Raw genomic sequence first — 17,059 nt, 5'->3', positions numbered from 1 at the left:
GGCATGGGATGAAGAATCAGGCAAGTTAGACAATGAGAAGGGTCAAGAAAGGAGTAGAGATTCAGTGCCAAATGTCATCAGTGTACATGTGGAAACTTAGGCCACTTTTGCAGATGACGATGCTTAAAGCTACTGCTGGGTGTTTTCAGCATTTACAATTTTTAGCCAGGAAAGAGGAAAATTAGGTAAACAGCAGTTTTGTGGGTAAAGGGCTGAGAGTGCAGGAGATTGGTTTCATGAGATGAGGGAAGACTGAAATGAAACTAATGGAAGATGCAAGTTCAGGGCTAAAATAGGGAGGATTGATTGGCTTGATACACCAAGGGAAGAGGGTCTCAACTTTAGTGACAAAGTCCATGAGTTCCTTGTATTTGTTGACAGGTGAGGGATCAGGAAACAGGTTAAAGATGAAGATTTGCAGTGCAGAAAAAAATCTAGAGGTTATACTTGCATTCCAGGAGTATTTTGGAATAGGTGGTTTTGACATAGAACAGCAGGCCTTGATAATGCTTTATGTGGCCAGCCAGATCTGGCAATTGACCAAAACATTATCCCCCATGGTTAAAAAGATCTCCAGGCAGTGTGCAAGACAATATAGAAGTGGAAAACCCAAGTAATTATGGAAACGAGAAACAATTACCTGCTGAACAACAATTTTCACATCACCGAGTAAGGCAGTAACAGGCCTTACGTTATTTCCTAATTCTTCAGCACAAATATCAACCTAAACAAAGCATATGGAGGTTAATGTTTAAATTCTAAAGAGTTATCATAATATATAACATATATTTAAAACACATTAGATAAATCTTAATTAAAACAGAGATGAGAGGAAAACAAAAACCCATATCTTAAAAATCCAAAATAATACAGAAAATGACTGAAACACACACCAGGTCAATAAATATCTGAAAGAACCGAAAGCAATAAATATTTTAGGGAGTGATGGATTGCACTTGAAAGTTAGTTTCTATTTCTCTCAGGAATTGCATTGCACTTTCAACATTTTTCTGCTTCAAGTTAAAATAGCAATGTCTCCCTCAGTGATCCACAATCCCCCATTTACATGCATGGTAACATTTCAACATCAAGTTTCAGTTTGGGAAAAATAAAATCAGACTTCTGAACAAGGTTAGATTTAAAGGATTATATAATGCTGCTGGAAACTGAAATGCTTATTTTCCAATTCTTGAAGAATAAATTGATGCCTCTGCTCACTAAAAGTAAAGTATTATAGTTTACTGCATGTCTCATACTTTGTTTTATAATCAATTTTAGCTTTGGCATTCTCCCATCTCTTCTATTGGACTTGGCGTCAGAGCTGCTTTGAGACACATGACGACTTAAACCGTATATCTAATAATGTCACTCTCCTCCTCCACAAACATTCCATAAATTAAGTTTCTCCTCAATGCCATGTACACAGTAGCAGCTCAGTCATAATTTTGGTTGCCCTGCCACAATGCTGCAGTGCCATTTGTTAACCAGGATTTTAACCGTAATAGGGAAAAGAAGAAATTAATCTGTATCCAGGGTTCCAATATTTTCTCTCTCTGGCTGCTCAGTAGGTCACTATATATAAAATGACAGAGTTTCTCTTGTTCCTCAACATTCAACTAACCTAAACGAGAAGATTTTAATGGAAGATGGAATCAATGCATGGAGGTACAAGGGTGAGCATTGAATTGTCATGCTTGAGGCCCAGAGATATTTTAACTCTCAGGGTTCATTTCCAACCATGTGCATCAAATTCCCTCACCTCCTCACATTGGTCATCAGATCGCAAGCAGTCTGTGCCAGGAATCTGCCAAAAGGCACCAGTGAGATAAATGGACCTGCAGAAGGGAAGGTTGGACAGTAATTGTTGTCAAAGGAAGGAATTCTGGCAGTCAAGTGTTCCTTGTAGCCCATGGAGGAAAATTCCTCCACAATGGTGTGGTGACTCCCTTGTGATATTTACTTTATGAACTTATTTGAAGGTCAACATTTCAACAGCAGAAAGCTAAGAATGCATCATTCAGAAAGTAAGATTAGTGGTTTAAAAATATCTTAACACGTAATCTAAATAATCATGCTGGAAGAAAACACAAATGAAATATACAGTTGATGGCAAAACAAAAGCACCATTAATTTAGACACTGACCAAAACAGCATACTTTTCAATCTTTTAGCACATAGGAATCATAAGAATCTCTCAATACCTGTATGATTTTCACATCCGATCGAAACCGTGGCGGATGGCCAAAATGCAACATCCAGTTTAACCTGGCTCCCAGCAGTAGAATCACATCTGCATTCAACAAGGCTCTGAGGAACAGTAAAGTTCAGTAAAGAATTTCAGGTTGTAGACTAATTAATGATATATCTCTTAATTATTATTTTCTGGGAAAGAAAGAGAATATTCCAGACGGTCCCAACCTTGGGGTCACAAAGATAAAATATGGCATTTCACAAGCTTTTTGAGTGTCTAATCTTCATTTGATTTTTTTTTCCCACTTCGCAGGGTAACTGATTTACTACCAGCATTATTTGGGGTCACAAAACATTGCCAATATTTAACTGGAATAATGCTTAAGAAAAGATTGAGAAGCACTGCAGTTATACATTTGATGTAGTTTTTCTTTAAAGTATTGTCATCCTATGAGAAGCAAACAAGCTGGCAATAATCCATTATAAAAATGCTGAGTCAGTAAGTGGGATATGAATTACATTTCGGAACACAAACTGGTCCAGATTTATGAGAAAGAGAAATGAGCAATCAAAAAATGACAAACAGGCAGCAATCACATCCATCTACTAAATTAGATTATTTCTTCTTTATAAATAAAATATAGATTGGGAAAATAATGAAAATAAAATACACTTAAGATTTATTATAGAACCAATTTACACTGGAATGGATCTGGGGATGAGGGATTTCAGCTGTAAGGTTTGACTGGAGAAGCTGCAGTTCCTCCTCTGGAGCAAAGAAGGTTGAGAGGAGATTTGTCAGAGGTGTACAAGATCATGACTGGCTTAAATAGTGTAAAGAAAAGGAAGATGTTCCCATTAGTGAACAGTTCAAGGACCAGGGAGCAAGGATTACAAATTTTAGCCAAAGCATCATTTATAATGCAGAGAGTAGCTTAGATTTGGAATTCACTCCCTGTAGGGATGGTGGTGACAGAATCACTGAGAGACTTCAAAAAGGGAAATGGATGGGCACTATAGAGAGGGCAGGAGAATAAGACTGAAGGGGTTACTCCACCTGAAGTCAGAGACTCACTGAGCTGAATGCCCTCCTTCAGGGTCACTATAATTCAATGATTTTTTAAACATGTATAGAATAGCTTGGGTTGGTCTAAATTTAACATGCATGGACAAAACTGTTCAAATTTTAACAGAAAGATAGGCAATAAAAAGACAGTGTGCCACAATTATTTTTTGAAAACACGGTGCCATTTGGATAGATAAACCTACTTAAAAATGAAATTTCACCATCAAACCCCATATAAATATTGAAGGATTTAATCCAAATGGTCTTCCTAAACAAAAACTGAGCCAATAAAGGCCGACAATATCAGAAGGATAGTTTAGAGGAACTGAGCTGAACTCAGTTGCATAAATTTAACGTGAACTCAATAATGAGACAAAAACTACACTACCCTGAGCTGCTAAAGATTTGGTTAATATCAAATCCACTCCCGCACAAGTTCAGATCAGTAAATCCTATAAAGTGACAGTCTTCCCCTTTTGTGGCCAAATATATTGCAGGATGTGGCAGAGAGCATAAAGGCTCCAGGTCTGTTCTGAATGAGTCAGTGTGATGAGAACATATCTCTCCACCTCTGGGTGAAGGGAAGCAGAAAACTTGACCGGGGATAAATCTTGATTCAGTGACTGCCACAGAGACCAAGGCCAGCCTCAGAATCAAGCTCTGCATTGACAACCATAGTTCAAGTGCCCAACCAAACTGATCACTCAAAACAGAAGCTATGTGCTGAGAAATGTTGTCTTTTAAAACTCAATCACCAGAGACTAGCAATGTTGCTCGAAGGACAAATGGAGAAAGAATCTAAACAAAATCATCACAATGATATGTTTTGGGTAGTGTTTTTTTCCCCCATATTACCCATCAAGTCATATTTCTGGCTATAAAATCATAAGAAATAGAAGTAAGAGTAGGTCATCAGCCTCTCATGCCTCGGTTGCTGTATGATAAGATTACGACAGGTCTTTTACCTCAGCCCCCACTTTCTGGCATGATTCCTTGACTGTCTTAATATGTTAAAAGATCAAACAATCTCTGTCCTAAATATATTCATCAATTGAGCCTCAACACCCCTCTTTGGTAGAGAATTCCAAAGATTCACCTCCCTTTTGGTGAAGGAATTTCTTCTCATCTCGGTCCTGAATGGCTGACCACTTACTTTGAGACTATGACTCATGGTTCTTGATATCCATCCAGGAGAAGCCAACTCTACATCTATGCAGTCAAGTCCCATAAGAATTTTGTATGCTTCAATGAGATCACCACTCAACCTTCCAGACTCAAGGCAGAATAGTCCTTGTCTGTTTAATTTCCCTTCATATGACAAACCCAGCAACTCAGCAATCAATGTGCACTCCCTCTACTCCAAGTATATACTTTCTTAGGTAGGGAAACAAAACATGTACACATTCCAAACATGATCTCACCAGGGCTCTACATATATGGCAAAAGATAATTTTGAGGGCAAATCCAAATCTGACACGTGGGAGTCCTTTAAAGGCCAGTTGATTAGAGTTCAAGACAAGCATGTTCCTATGAGGATGAAAGATACGGATGGCAAGGATCACCCTGGATGACAAGAGCTATTGTAAGCTTAGTCATCAGTCTTACGGACAGGATTAATCAAATTTGGAAAAGCAGAGACTTACTAGGGATAGTCAGCATGGCTTTGTGTGGGGGAGATTCTGTCTCACAGATATGATTGAGTTTTTGAGGAAGTGACAAAGATGATTCACGTAGGGGATATTATCTACACGGACTTTAGTAAAGCAGTTAACAAGATCCCTTATGGTAGGCTGGTCCAGAAGATTAAGTCAAATGGGATCCATAGTGAGTTGGTAAATTGGATCCAAAATCAGCTTGGTCATAGAGTGTAGTGGTAGAGGGGTACTTTTCTGACTGGAGATCTGTGACCAGTGGTGTTCCGCAAGGATTGGTGCTGGGACCTCTACTGTTTGTTATATATTAATGATCTGGATGAAAATATAGGTGGTCCATTTAGTAACTTTGCAGATGACACAGAAGTTGATGTGAGCTGTGAATAGCAATGAAGGTTGTCAAAGGATACAGCAAGATATAGACCAGTTGGAAATTTTGGCAGAGAAATGGCAGATGGAGTTTAATCTAGACAAATGTGAGATGCTGCACTCTGGGAGGTCAAATGTAAGAGGAAAGTATACAGTAAATCGCAGGATCCTTAGGACCATTAATGTACAGGGGGATCTTGGGGTCCAAGTCCATAGTTCCCTGAAAATGGCAACACAAGTAGATAGGGTGGTAAAGAAGGCATATGCATACTTGCCTTCATTGGTTGGGGCATTGAGTATAAAATTTGACAATTCATGATGCAGCTATATAAAACTTTGGTGAGGCCACATTTGGAGTATTGTGTGCAGTTCTGGTCACCGCATTACAGGAAGAATGCTGAGTCTTTGGAGAGGGTGCAAAAAAAGTTCACCAGGATGATTTCCGGGTTAAAGAGTACTAGTTATAAGGAGAGGTTGGACAAACTTGGATTGTTTCTGCTGGAGTGTCAGAGGCTGAGGGGAACCGTGATAGAAATATCTAAAATTATGAGGGACGTAGATCGGTTAGACAGAGTCTTCTTCCCAGGATGGAAATGTCAAATACAAGAGGGCATAGGTTTAAGGTGGTAAGGGAAAAGCTTAAAGGAGATGTGCAAGGCAATTTTTTTTTACACAGAGAGTGGTTGGTGCCCGTAACACACTGGTAGAAGCAGATATGATAGCAATGTTTAAGAGGCATTTAGACAGACACACGAACAGGCAAGGAATAGAGGAATACGAACCACAAGCAGACAGATTGGATTAGTTTATATTGACATCATGGTCAGTGCGGACATTGTGGGCTGATCGACCTCTTGTGCTGTACTGTTCTATGTACTTAAGATATGACTACTCTGATACTCAAATCCTTTTGTAATAAAGGCCATTTGCCTTCCTAATTGCTTACTATACCTGCATGTTAATGTGCAGTTATTCATATACAGAGACAGCGAGGCTTCTGTTAAGACCTTTCAGTTTCTCAACATCTAAATAACACTGTGCTTTCCTATTTTTCCAAGTGGATCGCCTCTCATTTTTCCCCACATCATTTCCCATCCACTTATTCTGTCTTTGTCCACCTCAAGGCTCTTTACACCTTCCACACCTTATGCTGTCACCTAGCTTTGTATCAACAGCAATCTTGGATATATTACGCTTGATTCCATCATCCAATCATCAATATCAATTGAGCACACCTGGGACTCCAACACAGATCCTTGTGGCATCCTGTGTTCACAGCCTCCCTTTGATTCGAAGATGACTCAATCCATGCCAATATATTAGTGGCAATCCTATCACTCTAATTTTGTTTACCTCTTGTGTTTGTCACTTATTGAGGGCTTTCTGAAAGTCCAAAAACTGCTAATTACAACCTCCAACATCCCTTTCATGTCCCAATGCCATTATTAATGCATTTTTAACACTTCCTTAGTAATCGATTCTCACATTTTCCCTACCACTGATGACAGGCTTGCTGGTCTGTAGCTCCCCATTTTTTCTCTTTCTCCTTTCTTAAATAGCATTGTTAAATTTGCAACTTTCCAATCTGTGGGAGCAGTTCTAAAATCTGTACAATTTTGGAAGACAACAACTAGTGCATCCACTACCTTCATAGCCACTTCCTTCGAAACTCTAGAGTGCAGGGCTATCAGGTCCTGGGGATTTATTGCCTTCCAGTCCCACTAATTTCATCAATATAATGCCAAATTCTGAAAAGACAGATTTGTTTAAAATATTTGTTTAATTTCTCTGCTGTTTCCTTATTCCCCAAAATAACTTCTCCAGTCTGGGTTACTTTCAGTTAATATTAATCCATGCTAACTTTTGCTAATCTTACCTTCCTACATCTCCACAGAAGTTCTTACAATCAGTTTCTTACTACCCTACTCTTGCGTTATACTTTCCCCTTTCAATTAACGTCTTGGCCCACCTCTGAATTCTGAAATTTCCCAATCCTCATGCTGGCTCCTTTTCCTGACAACATTTTAAGCCTTTTCCTCTGATCTTGATCACAGTGGCTAAAACAGTTTTCCTGCTGAGGTTTTGTTTTGCCTTAAAAGGGATAAATATTACCTACAAGCTATAATTAACTACAAACTATTAGCCGTTGCCAGTCTACTCTCTCACATTTTAATGTAATGTAATTTCACAATCTACCATAGGCAACACACACCTCATGCCGTTGTGGTTTCTTTGTGCAGATTTAAGAGAATGGTTTCAAAATGGATTCAATCACTTTCAATCTTAACATAAAATTATGAATCACCGTCTCCTTAAGGCCCCTTAACTACCAGATCATCAAATAACCCGTTCTCATTTCACAATACCATATCTAACATATCCTGCTCCCTCATGCGCAAAGCAAAACCGAGTTATATTTTGTACCTTGACATTCCATGTTTGAAAAATGTGGGAAGATATAATTAGATCAGATAAATCGCGAAAGCCCTGATTTCATGCAGGTAATCAAGAACTGTGATCTTCTGCACTAAATTACTATTAGGGAACATAAACAATTTAAATAAAGCAAATGCAAGTGCTTAGGAGGCTGCATCATCTTGTCCTGGCGACAGCTTTCTGTTCAAGTATATCAATGTGAGAGTCTGTACAGATGGTGATATGGTAAATAATTAGATCTTCAGTACTAAAAGTGGGTTATTTCCAATTAATATTAATGCATACAATTTTCAGAAGACCTCCCTGACTGCTTGAGCTGCCCCACTTAAAAGAGCTTTTTTTTTGTATGGTGGAAGACAGCTGCCTCTGATAATACTCTAGATATCAGAATGCACGTTACACTTTGCTAAGAGTAACAATGAATATTACCCCAAACAGGTAGTATTATAATACCACACCTTCCTTCATCAATGCCAACAGTCAAATGTAAGGTTCCAATGGTCACTACTACTAATTCAAAATTATTTTGATGGCAACATGAAATAAAGCAGCCAAGATATTAAGACTAGAAACATTTAGAAATTTGTCAAAACTTTAGTTTATAGCAAAATCGGTCTACGGCGCCTAACACAAGATCAAAGTCTGCTGAACCAGAATCCATGACGCCTCAAGATTGTAAAATCCATTTTAGAGAATTCAAGTTATGATGTTTCCCCAACAAATCATGAAATGTCTTTCTTAAAGAGCCTAAGATTCAAAATTTAAATTTCCTAAACTCAATGCTTGAGCAATTGGAAACAAGTGAAATTTTCTTTAAAAATAATTAAGGAATTTTAAACCCCACTTTGAAATCTCTTATTTATTTATCTAATTATTCAGAAGCAGCAAAATAATTTGGAGCAAATTACACAAAGAAAACTACACACAAACCAGTTCACAATCACAGTTGTTGAGCAATTGTGTGACTATTCATCAATAGGCAACCCAATCAGTCTCAGTCCAGTTCTTAATTGAAAGTAAAACATGCAACTAATGTTCAAACACGTTAATGGTTTGAAGTTACTTCATTGGAGTGGAAGCTGTTTTATGGGTTCCTGTCAAATATAAAGTTATAGTGGGTGAACAGGAACAGCTTTGAAGTGATTCCCAGCATGGTGTAATCATTTGGAATGCGGGATGAAGAGACAAAAAATGTAATTACAATTCACTCAAAGATCACTGCATTAGCCTTAATCAAAGCATACATATTTAGCTGAGATTAAAAAAGAAGCTGCTGATGGTAAAAGTTTAAGGGCTTATAGTGGTTAGTTTTAAGAAGGAAAGATGGAAAAAATTAATTGGCCAGTATTTGCAGGCAACAGCAAAGCAATAGCGTTTCTTACGGACCTTGCTAAAAGTTCTCTCCACAGCTCCTGTGATGATAATTTCCACTTCCCTGATACTTGGCACTGCTCTGTGTCAGTTCAACTGGACCTCTAGCATCCAGTAGTTGTGATGTCATCAAGCTGGCTGAGCCGCCAATCATGCTAAAGCATTCTCACAGGCATGAAACTAAATTGAAAATGTTAACTAAAAATGGAAAAAGTTGAAAGCAGTCAGCAAGTCAAGCAGCATCTGTGGACAGAGAAAAGTGGAGGTAATGCTTCAGGACAATGACCCTTCATTGGAACTTGCTAGCTCTGATAAAAGGTCATTGACCTGAATGTAACCCTGTTTTTTTTCTCCACAGATGCTGCCGTACCCATTAAGAATTACCAGCATATTCTGTTCTTATTTTAGATTTCCAGCAGGTGCAGTGTGTTTTAAGAAAATTTTAACTTAAACATTTTAGAAAGTTAAATAAATTGAAATATAGAGAATTAAAATGGGACATGAAATATAAATGTATTTTAAATTTTCGTGGAAAAATGAAAGTTTTTAGGTGAGTTTACAAAATGAATTAATATGTCATTAAAATTCAAATACTTGATGTAACTATGCATAAGATTTTCAAGGTATTTTGTAAAGGATAAAAAAACTCAAAATGAGCTCAAGTTCACACCATTCAAAGAGATTTCAGGTCAATGGCAGTGGAGCAGGCTACAAATAGCAGAATCTGGGAAAGTGCACTGAAATCACAGACAGCAATCAAGAATGGTGTTCAGCTACACAAACCCAAAAATTTGTACATTGCTATTAGTTTCACAGATTTAAAGTGGTGAACACCAGCAGTTCTGCTGACATATCGACTGCCAAATCCAAGCCATGATTTCGAGAGAGATTGTTATTAATGGTGCCCATAGAACAAGGAGATAGGATGAAATGCAAGTGGGAAAGGCACAACTTTGAGGATAAGAAATATACAGGCAGAACAACTAATAGAGCTCAGAGTGGCCCTGCCTTCTTACAAAAATGCCTTTCACAGTCTGGCCATGATCACACATATTGTAACCTTTCAGCTTCTGTCTACAGACTCAAATATATATCCTGTAAAACTTAACACAGGTTCAATCAATACAGATGTTGCTGCTGTCAGGCAGTCCAATTTCTCAATGCCAGTCCCTTCTCACTGTTGGGAAACCTACAAAGTGGGACGTCATACAGGGCAAAGAGTGACGGCAATATCTTGAGGGGTGGGGGGGGAAGAAGAACCCAAAGCTCCAAATTTTGATGGCCACTGTTTAGCTGCAGCAGGAAAGGGCAAGGAAAAGCATCAACTTTTGCAGGAGAGACTTTCAGCGTGCAGACCAAGCAAATAGTCTTGGGGAAAGCAAAGCTGAAATGAATCACATGATCAGCTCCAGCCAATAATAGGCAAGTGCAAATGATAGATTGTACATTTCAGCCACCTGGTTTAGAGATACAATCAAGGACCAAATGTCACTCATGTAAAAGGAGGACAACTGAAGTATCAAATAATAGCAATAAAACAAAATCGTATTGTGAATCTTATTACAGCAACTATTACTGAGAAAAAGCAGGCAAATCACAGAACTATAGAATGGATACAGCATGGAAAGAGGTCATTCAGCCTATCAAGTCAGCACCAGCTCTGTGTGAAAGCAATCCAGTTAGACCCACTTTCTAAGCCTCTCCTGTAATTTTTTTCCTTTCAGATATTTATCCAGCTCCCTTCTCAATACTACAATTGAATCTGCTCCTCTACACCTTGGTATTGCATTCCAGACCCTAACCACACTCTTAGCAAAAAACACATAACAAACTATCTCTCACACGATTGTTCACATGAAGGATATATTGTTTTATAACAAGTGCGCATTTACCTGCACAAACATATACATTCATTTGTCACATTATTCTGGTTAGGAGTCATTCATTTATTTTTAAACGACATAAATTGTGGTACACACCATTGCAAAGTCTGCAAAAGATCGCCGTCCTCTTAGGCTTCTCATTGCTGAGCATGCCTTGTTTCCATTCCAATCCCGTAGATTCTGAGGAGGCTGAAAAGCCAAAGATCTGTCATAGGTGACAGGAGGTGCTTGATGAGAAAAGTGGCCAGCGAAGGTGATGGGAGTTTAGAGGACTGAAAGGCAGTCAGTACTGGCTTGAAGGGGGAACTTGAAGAACTCCCAAACCTTGATATTAATCCTAGACATTAGCACCCTTGACTCTGTGCCGCAGCAAACTATCTGATGCATTCATGCTACCTGGTGAAGTCAACTGAAAAACAAGCCCCTGGGAGCTGCTGAATAACCCTACTGAAGTTCCAAAACATGATAGAGGAGAACTTCTGAGTCAAATTCACAGACGAGGCAAAGGACAGCGTTAGTCTGGCACGGTAGTGTAGCAGTTACCGTAACGCTATTACAGCGCCAGAGACCTGGGTTCAATTCCCGCCGCTGTCTGCAAGGAGTTTGTACGTTCTCCCCGTATCTGCTTGGGTTTCGTCCAGGTGCTCCGGCTTCCTCCCACATTCCAAAAACATACAGATTAGAAGTTGTGGGCATGCTATGTTGGCGCCGGAAGAGTGGCGACACTTGCGGGCTGCCCCCCAGCACATTCCCCAGTAATGCAAAAAGACAAATAAATATCTTGTAGATAAATTGTCTTCTTGTGTGGGCAGATGGGAAAAGGAATGTGTAGTGAATTGTGATAATAACAAGAAACATGGAGTGGATCGGTTAAGACTAATGCAATTTGGTGGTAACGAGTATGTTAACAGTAGCAATAAGATAGCAAATATTAGTGCATGAAGTGCATAATTTGGATTAGTCCTGCTATGCACAGGAAATGGAAACTGAACATGCCTAAATTTGAGGTTTATTTAATATAATATTGCTCAATATTCAGAATGCGTTAATGCCTTAAATTGCTTTCGAAAATTGGAAAAAATAATCAGCTTTGTTTCAGACACTAACCTGGATCTGGCTGCAGAGACACAGTTTAGGTGGTCATCAGGTACCACACCTTTCCCCATTGGAGTAGGCAGAAATGGCAATCCACAGACATCTACAAGCTTCCTAATACATTCCTCAGCACGAGAATAGGCTGCGCCTTTAAGAAATTGAAGGAATATATTTTTCGTGTCATAATGTTCACCCGTGAACAAATGCTTCCAATATAACTATGATAAGAGAAAACAATGGCTTAGAAATTCTTCTGTGCTCTGGAAGGATGTGTTAGCTCAGTGATGCAACAGATGTTTTTTTATGGACACAAAGCTGCAAAACAACACAAGGCCCAAACCATTGTGCAGAATAGATTACGCAGTTTGTGCACTAAAAAAAAATCTTTCCTCTGCATGCTCTGCAGAACCCAGGACGAGGTGGGAGGGGTTGCACTATGCAGGAGTTTCAGGCCATCAGTCACAGTGGATCAGAACTGCAAGGGGCAGGTTGCAAACATTGGGAAGATGGGGAGGGCTCAACCTCATAACTGGTGGGGGTTGGGGCCAGGGTCAGGCTTGTGATTGATATGAAACGGGGAAATGATTGGCGAGTATCAGGCTCACAATTGTGAGGTAGTGTGCCAGAGTTGTAATGGGGGGTAGGGTGTAAAAGGAAGCATGACCAGGTAGGTGTGGTTTAGGGGAGGTTGAAGGAGAAGTGTTGCAAGGAACCCATCTACTTTGAGTCCGTTCTTTGTGCCAGATTCCACTTCCTAAGATCAATCAGGGTCTCCATTAAATAACGTAGATGCCATCACCACATGCATTGTGAAGGCCTCTTTCTACATAAGTGTCCTGCACCATCCACAGGCCACAGTGCATAGAACAACATTCATGGAAGTGTAATTAGACACCACAGCACAAGGCTGGAAGCCCCATGCATTTGCACATCAGATGCATGGAGGAAGCAGCAGGAACATTACAGATTTCATAGTCCTTGCAATAAGTCCCTGATTTTTCCCTTATAATTTTTTTTGACTACAATTTTAATTACCCGGTGCAGAGATCTTGCCCATGTTATAGAATTTCTTTCATCTCTTGCTACAATTCAAGTGATGTAATCCTAAATTGTGTGGTAGGCAGATCTTTATATTGCTGTTTTTTTTAGCTTTTTTAACTAGAAATATAGCAATTTATATTTTCCCTGAGATGAATAAAGAACATCAGCCTGGAAACTCCTCTGTCCCCAAGAGGTACAGTAAACTAGAAACGCACAGCAGGCCAAATGGATTTACCAGAGGAATCGTCTGCTCATCTAGAACTGGAAGTCGGGTAAGCAGTCAAACAACTTAGAGATTCTAAAACAAAAAGACACAACTCAACGGGTCAAGCGGCATTCGTGGAGGCAAAACGGGTAAGTCAATATTTCGGGTTGAGGCCCTACGTCAGGGATTTAGAAGGATGTTGTTCTACCATTGTTACAGAGAGGCCAGATGCAAATCGGAAGAACAACATCTCGTATTCTGCTTGGGTATTTCACAAACAAATGGCATGAATATTGAATTTTCCAATTTCAGTAACCGAAACCTCCGGTGCAATCCTACCGTACACACACGCACCTGTCCACCTAGTTTTTTTTCCCCTCCCTTCGTTCGTTCTTCCCATTCCCTTGCCCCACCTGGTTCCATCTGCTCATCGCCCCTTCCCCATCTGGGCCCACATATCACTTATCAGCCTCTCTCCTACCCACCCCCTCCCCCATCTAGTCCCACCTGCCCATCGTCCCCCTCCCCAAGTGGTTCCACCAATCACCTACCAGCCTCTATTCCACCCCCCTACATACTTTATACTGCCAATCTTTCCTGTTCCCTCTCAGTCCTGATGCAGGGCGTCAACCCAAAACGTCAACACCATTTGCCTCACAGATGCTGCTTGAACCACTGAGTTCTTCCAGCTTTCCGTTTTTCACTCTAGATTCCAGTAGCTGCAGTCTCTTGTCTTCAATTTAGAGATACTGAAGGGTTGAGAGGGACCAAAACGGAGTTGGGTGTTACCAGGATACATATGTGGAACCTGTGGTGAGCTTTCAAGTAAAGTTGCCAGGGGGCAGCATGACAGATGGTAGGGAATTCCATAGGCCACAGTGCCAGAGAGGTAAAACAAGCCATTTTAGGTGATACTCTGGCTATATGGCTGAAGATATAAGAATGGAACCAGGCAAGTGCAGTCCCATTCAACTGAACCACAGAGAAGAAATAATGAGGAGGATGCTGATGTCAAAAGCTACTGTTGGACAAAGATGGGTGGAAAGGAATAAGTTACCATAGTCCCAGTCACATTATTGACTGCGATATCAACTAGATGGGACAAGAAGCCAAACTGTTTACTCCAAGAATTCCAGGAAAAGAGGGCACTGTTTTGGAAACTTATAGCAAATGGAAAGACTTCCAAATTTAAAAAAAATACTATCAATTTTATGTTTAAGATGTCTGTATTTCCATTCACACACCTCTCCTCTTTGGGGCCACAGCTTTAGCCATATTGTTTTTGCAGATTATAGAGTCACAGAGTCATAGAGGACAAAAACAGGCCCTTCGGCCCAACTCATCCATGCCAACCAAGGTGCCTACCTGAGTTAGTCCCATTTGCCTGTGTTTAGCCCATATCACTCTCAATTTTTCCTATTCATGCACTTGTCCAAATGTTGTAATTGTACCCACCTCTACAGCTTCCTCTAGCAGCTCGTTCCACACACCCACTACCCTCTGCGTGAAAAACCTGCCCCTAAGTTTCCCTTTTCTCTCAAACCTATACCCTTTAGTTTTAGACTACTCCCCTACCCTGGGAAAAAGACTGTTACTATTCATCTTATCTATGCCCCTCATGATTCTATAAACCTTTATAATTCACCGCTCCTTCTCTCTGGGCAAAACAGTCCCAGCCTATCCAGTCTCTTCTCATAACTCAAGACCTCCAGTCCTGGCAACATCCTTGTGAACCTTTTCTGCAGCCTCTCTCGCTTAATCATAGCCTTCCTATAGAATGGCAACCAGAATTGCACACAATACTCCAGGTGCGGTGTCACTAACGTCTAGCACAGCTGTAACAGGACATCCCAAACAAGAAATCCCCAACCGGTGAAGGCAAGCATGCCATTCACCTTCTTCGCCACCGTCTACTTTTATCGCACCTTTCAGTGAACCATGTATTTGTACCCCTCGGTCTGTCTGTTGTATAAAACTCCCCAGGGCCCTGTCATTTACTGTGCCCTGGTTTAACTTCCCAAAATGCTTCATTTCACATTTGTCTGACTTAAATTCCATCTGCCATTCCTTTGCACAATTTCCATGTCGATCTAGCTCCTGTTGTAACCTTAGACAACCTTCTTCAACGTTCACCACACCACCAATTTTGGTGTCGTCTGAAAACTTACTAATTCTGCCACATATATATTAACGATTTGGAGGATAATGTATGACAAACAACAAGGGACCCAGCATCGATCCCTGTGGCACACCAGCTGTCACAGGCCTCCAACGTGAAAAACAACCCTCCACTACCACCCTCTGACCCTACCACCAAGCCAATTTTGTATCCAATCAGCTTGTTCACCCTGGATGCCATGTGATCTAACCTCCAGACTAGCCTACCATAAGGGACCTTGCTAAGGTCCATCTAGACAAGATCTAGAGCCCTGCCCTCAACAATCCTTTTGGTCACCTCTTCAGAAAAAACATAATGAAATTCGTGAGACACGATTTCCCACACACAAAGCCATGCTGACTATCACTAATCTGTCCTTGCCTTTCCAAATGCAGACAGATCCTGTTTCTCAGAATCTCCTCCAGTAACTTTCTCACCACTTAGGTCAGGCTCACCGGCCTGAAATTCCCTGGTTTATCCTTGCAGCCCTTCTTTAATAAAGGAACAACATTAGCCACCCTCCAGTCTTCTGGTACTTCACCCATGGTTAAGGAAGGTACAAAAATCTCTGCCAGGGCGCCAGCAATTTCTTCCCTCGCTTCCCACAATGTCTTAAGATACAATTGGTCAGGCCGCAGGGATTTATCCACCCTTATGCACTTCTTTTGTAATATCGATACATTTCAGGACATCACTGTTCCCTTCCCTGAACTCCCTAGCTTCCATGACTTTCTCCATGGTAAATGCAGATGAGAAGTATTCAGTGAAAACCTCACCCTTCTCCCTTAGCTCCACACATAGATTATCACATTGATCTTCAAGGGGATCTATTCTCTCCCTCAGTACCCTTTTCCTCTTAATATCCTTATAGAATCCTTTAGATTTCTCCTTTACCTTACGTGCCAAGGATATCTCATGTCCCATATTTGCCTTCCTGATTTCGTTCTTAAGTGTACTCCTGTATCCCTTATACTCCTCACAGGACTCACTTGATCCCAGCTGTCTATACTTGACATAAGCTTTCTTCTTTTTCCTGACCAGAGCCTCAATATCTCTTGTCAACCAGGCTTCCTGCCAGCTTTGCCCTTCACTCCAACAGAAACATGCTGCCCCTATTTCACTTTTAAAAGCCTCCCCCTTGCCTGATATCTTTTGACCTCTGAACAGCCACTCTGAATCAACCTTTGCAAGTTCCTGTCTAATGCCATCAAGATTAATCTTGCCCCAATTTAGGGCTTTAATTTGTAGACCAGTCCTACCTTTTTCCGTAACCATTTTAAAACTAATAGAATTATGGTCACTGATCCTAAACTGCTCCTCCACTGACACTTCAGCCACCTGCCCAGCTTCATTCCCCTCGTGGAGGCCGCGTTACCCCCCTCTCTAGCAGGGCAATCTACATATTGCTTGAGGAAACTTTTCTGTGCATAGTTAACAAATTCTGCCCCATCTAATCCCTTTGCACTATGGAAGTCCCAGTCAATATTAGGGAAGTTGAAATCACCTCCTATTATTCCTACACCTACCTGTGATTTCCCTACATATTTGCTTTACTAAGTCCTACCCTTTTGGTGTTGTCAGCTGTTATTTAGC

The 17,059-nt window shown here is 40.4% G+C and overlaps 1 protein-coding gene across 2 annotated transcripts in view; it reads right to left on the bottom strand.

Annotated features, from left to right (window-relative positions):
• The window catches only part of hacl1 (2-hydroxyacyl-CoA lyase 1), a 105,157-nt gene that overhangs the window by 71,479 nt on the left and 16,619 nt on the right, over positions 1-17,059 (bottom strand). For both annotated transcript variants that reach the window (XR_007956368.1, XM_052016246.1), the window contains exons 9-11: positions 12,075-12,210; positions 2,202-2,307; positions 641-724 (exon numbers count right to left, since the gene is read on the bottom strand). Coding sequence is in view for 1 of the 2 variants with exons in the window: in XM_052016246.1 (XP_051872206.1) it covers positions 641-724; positions 2,202-2,307; positions 12,075-12,210 (326 nt within the window). In the remaining variant the exon portion in view is untranslated. The remainder of the gene's footprint in view (positions 1-640; positions 725-2,201; positions 2,308-12,074; positions 12,211-17,059) is intronic.

Source organism: Pristis pectinata, chromosome 5 (genome assembly GCF_009764475.1).
Source record: "Pristis pectinata isolate sPriPec2 chromosome 5, sPriPec2.1.pri, whole genome shotgun sequence".
Lineage (NCBI taxonomy): Eukaryota > Metazoa > Chordata > Chondrichthyes > Rhinopristiformes > Pristidae > Pristis > Pristis pectinata.
This window is presented reverse-complemented; position numbering and strand designations above follow the sequence as displayed.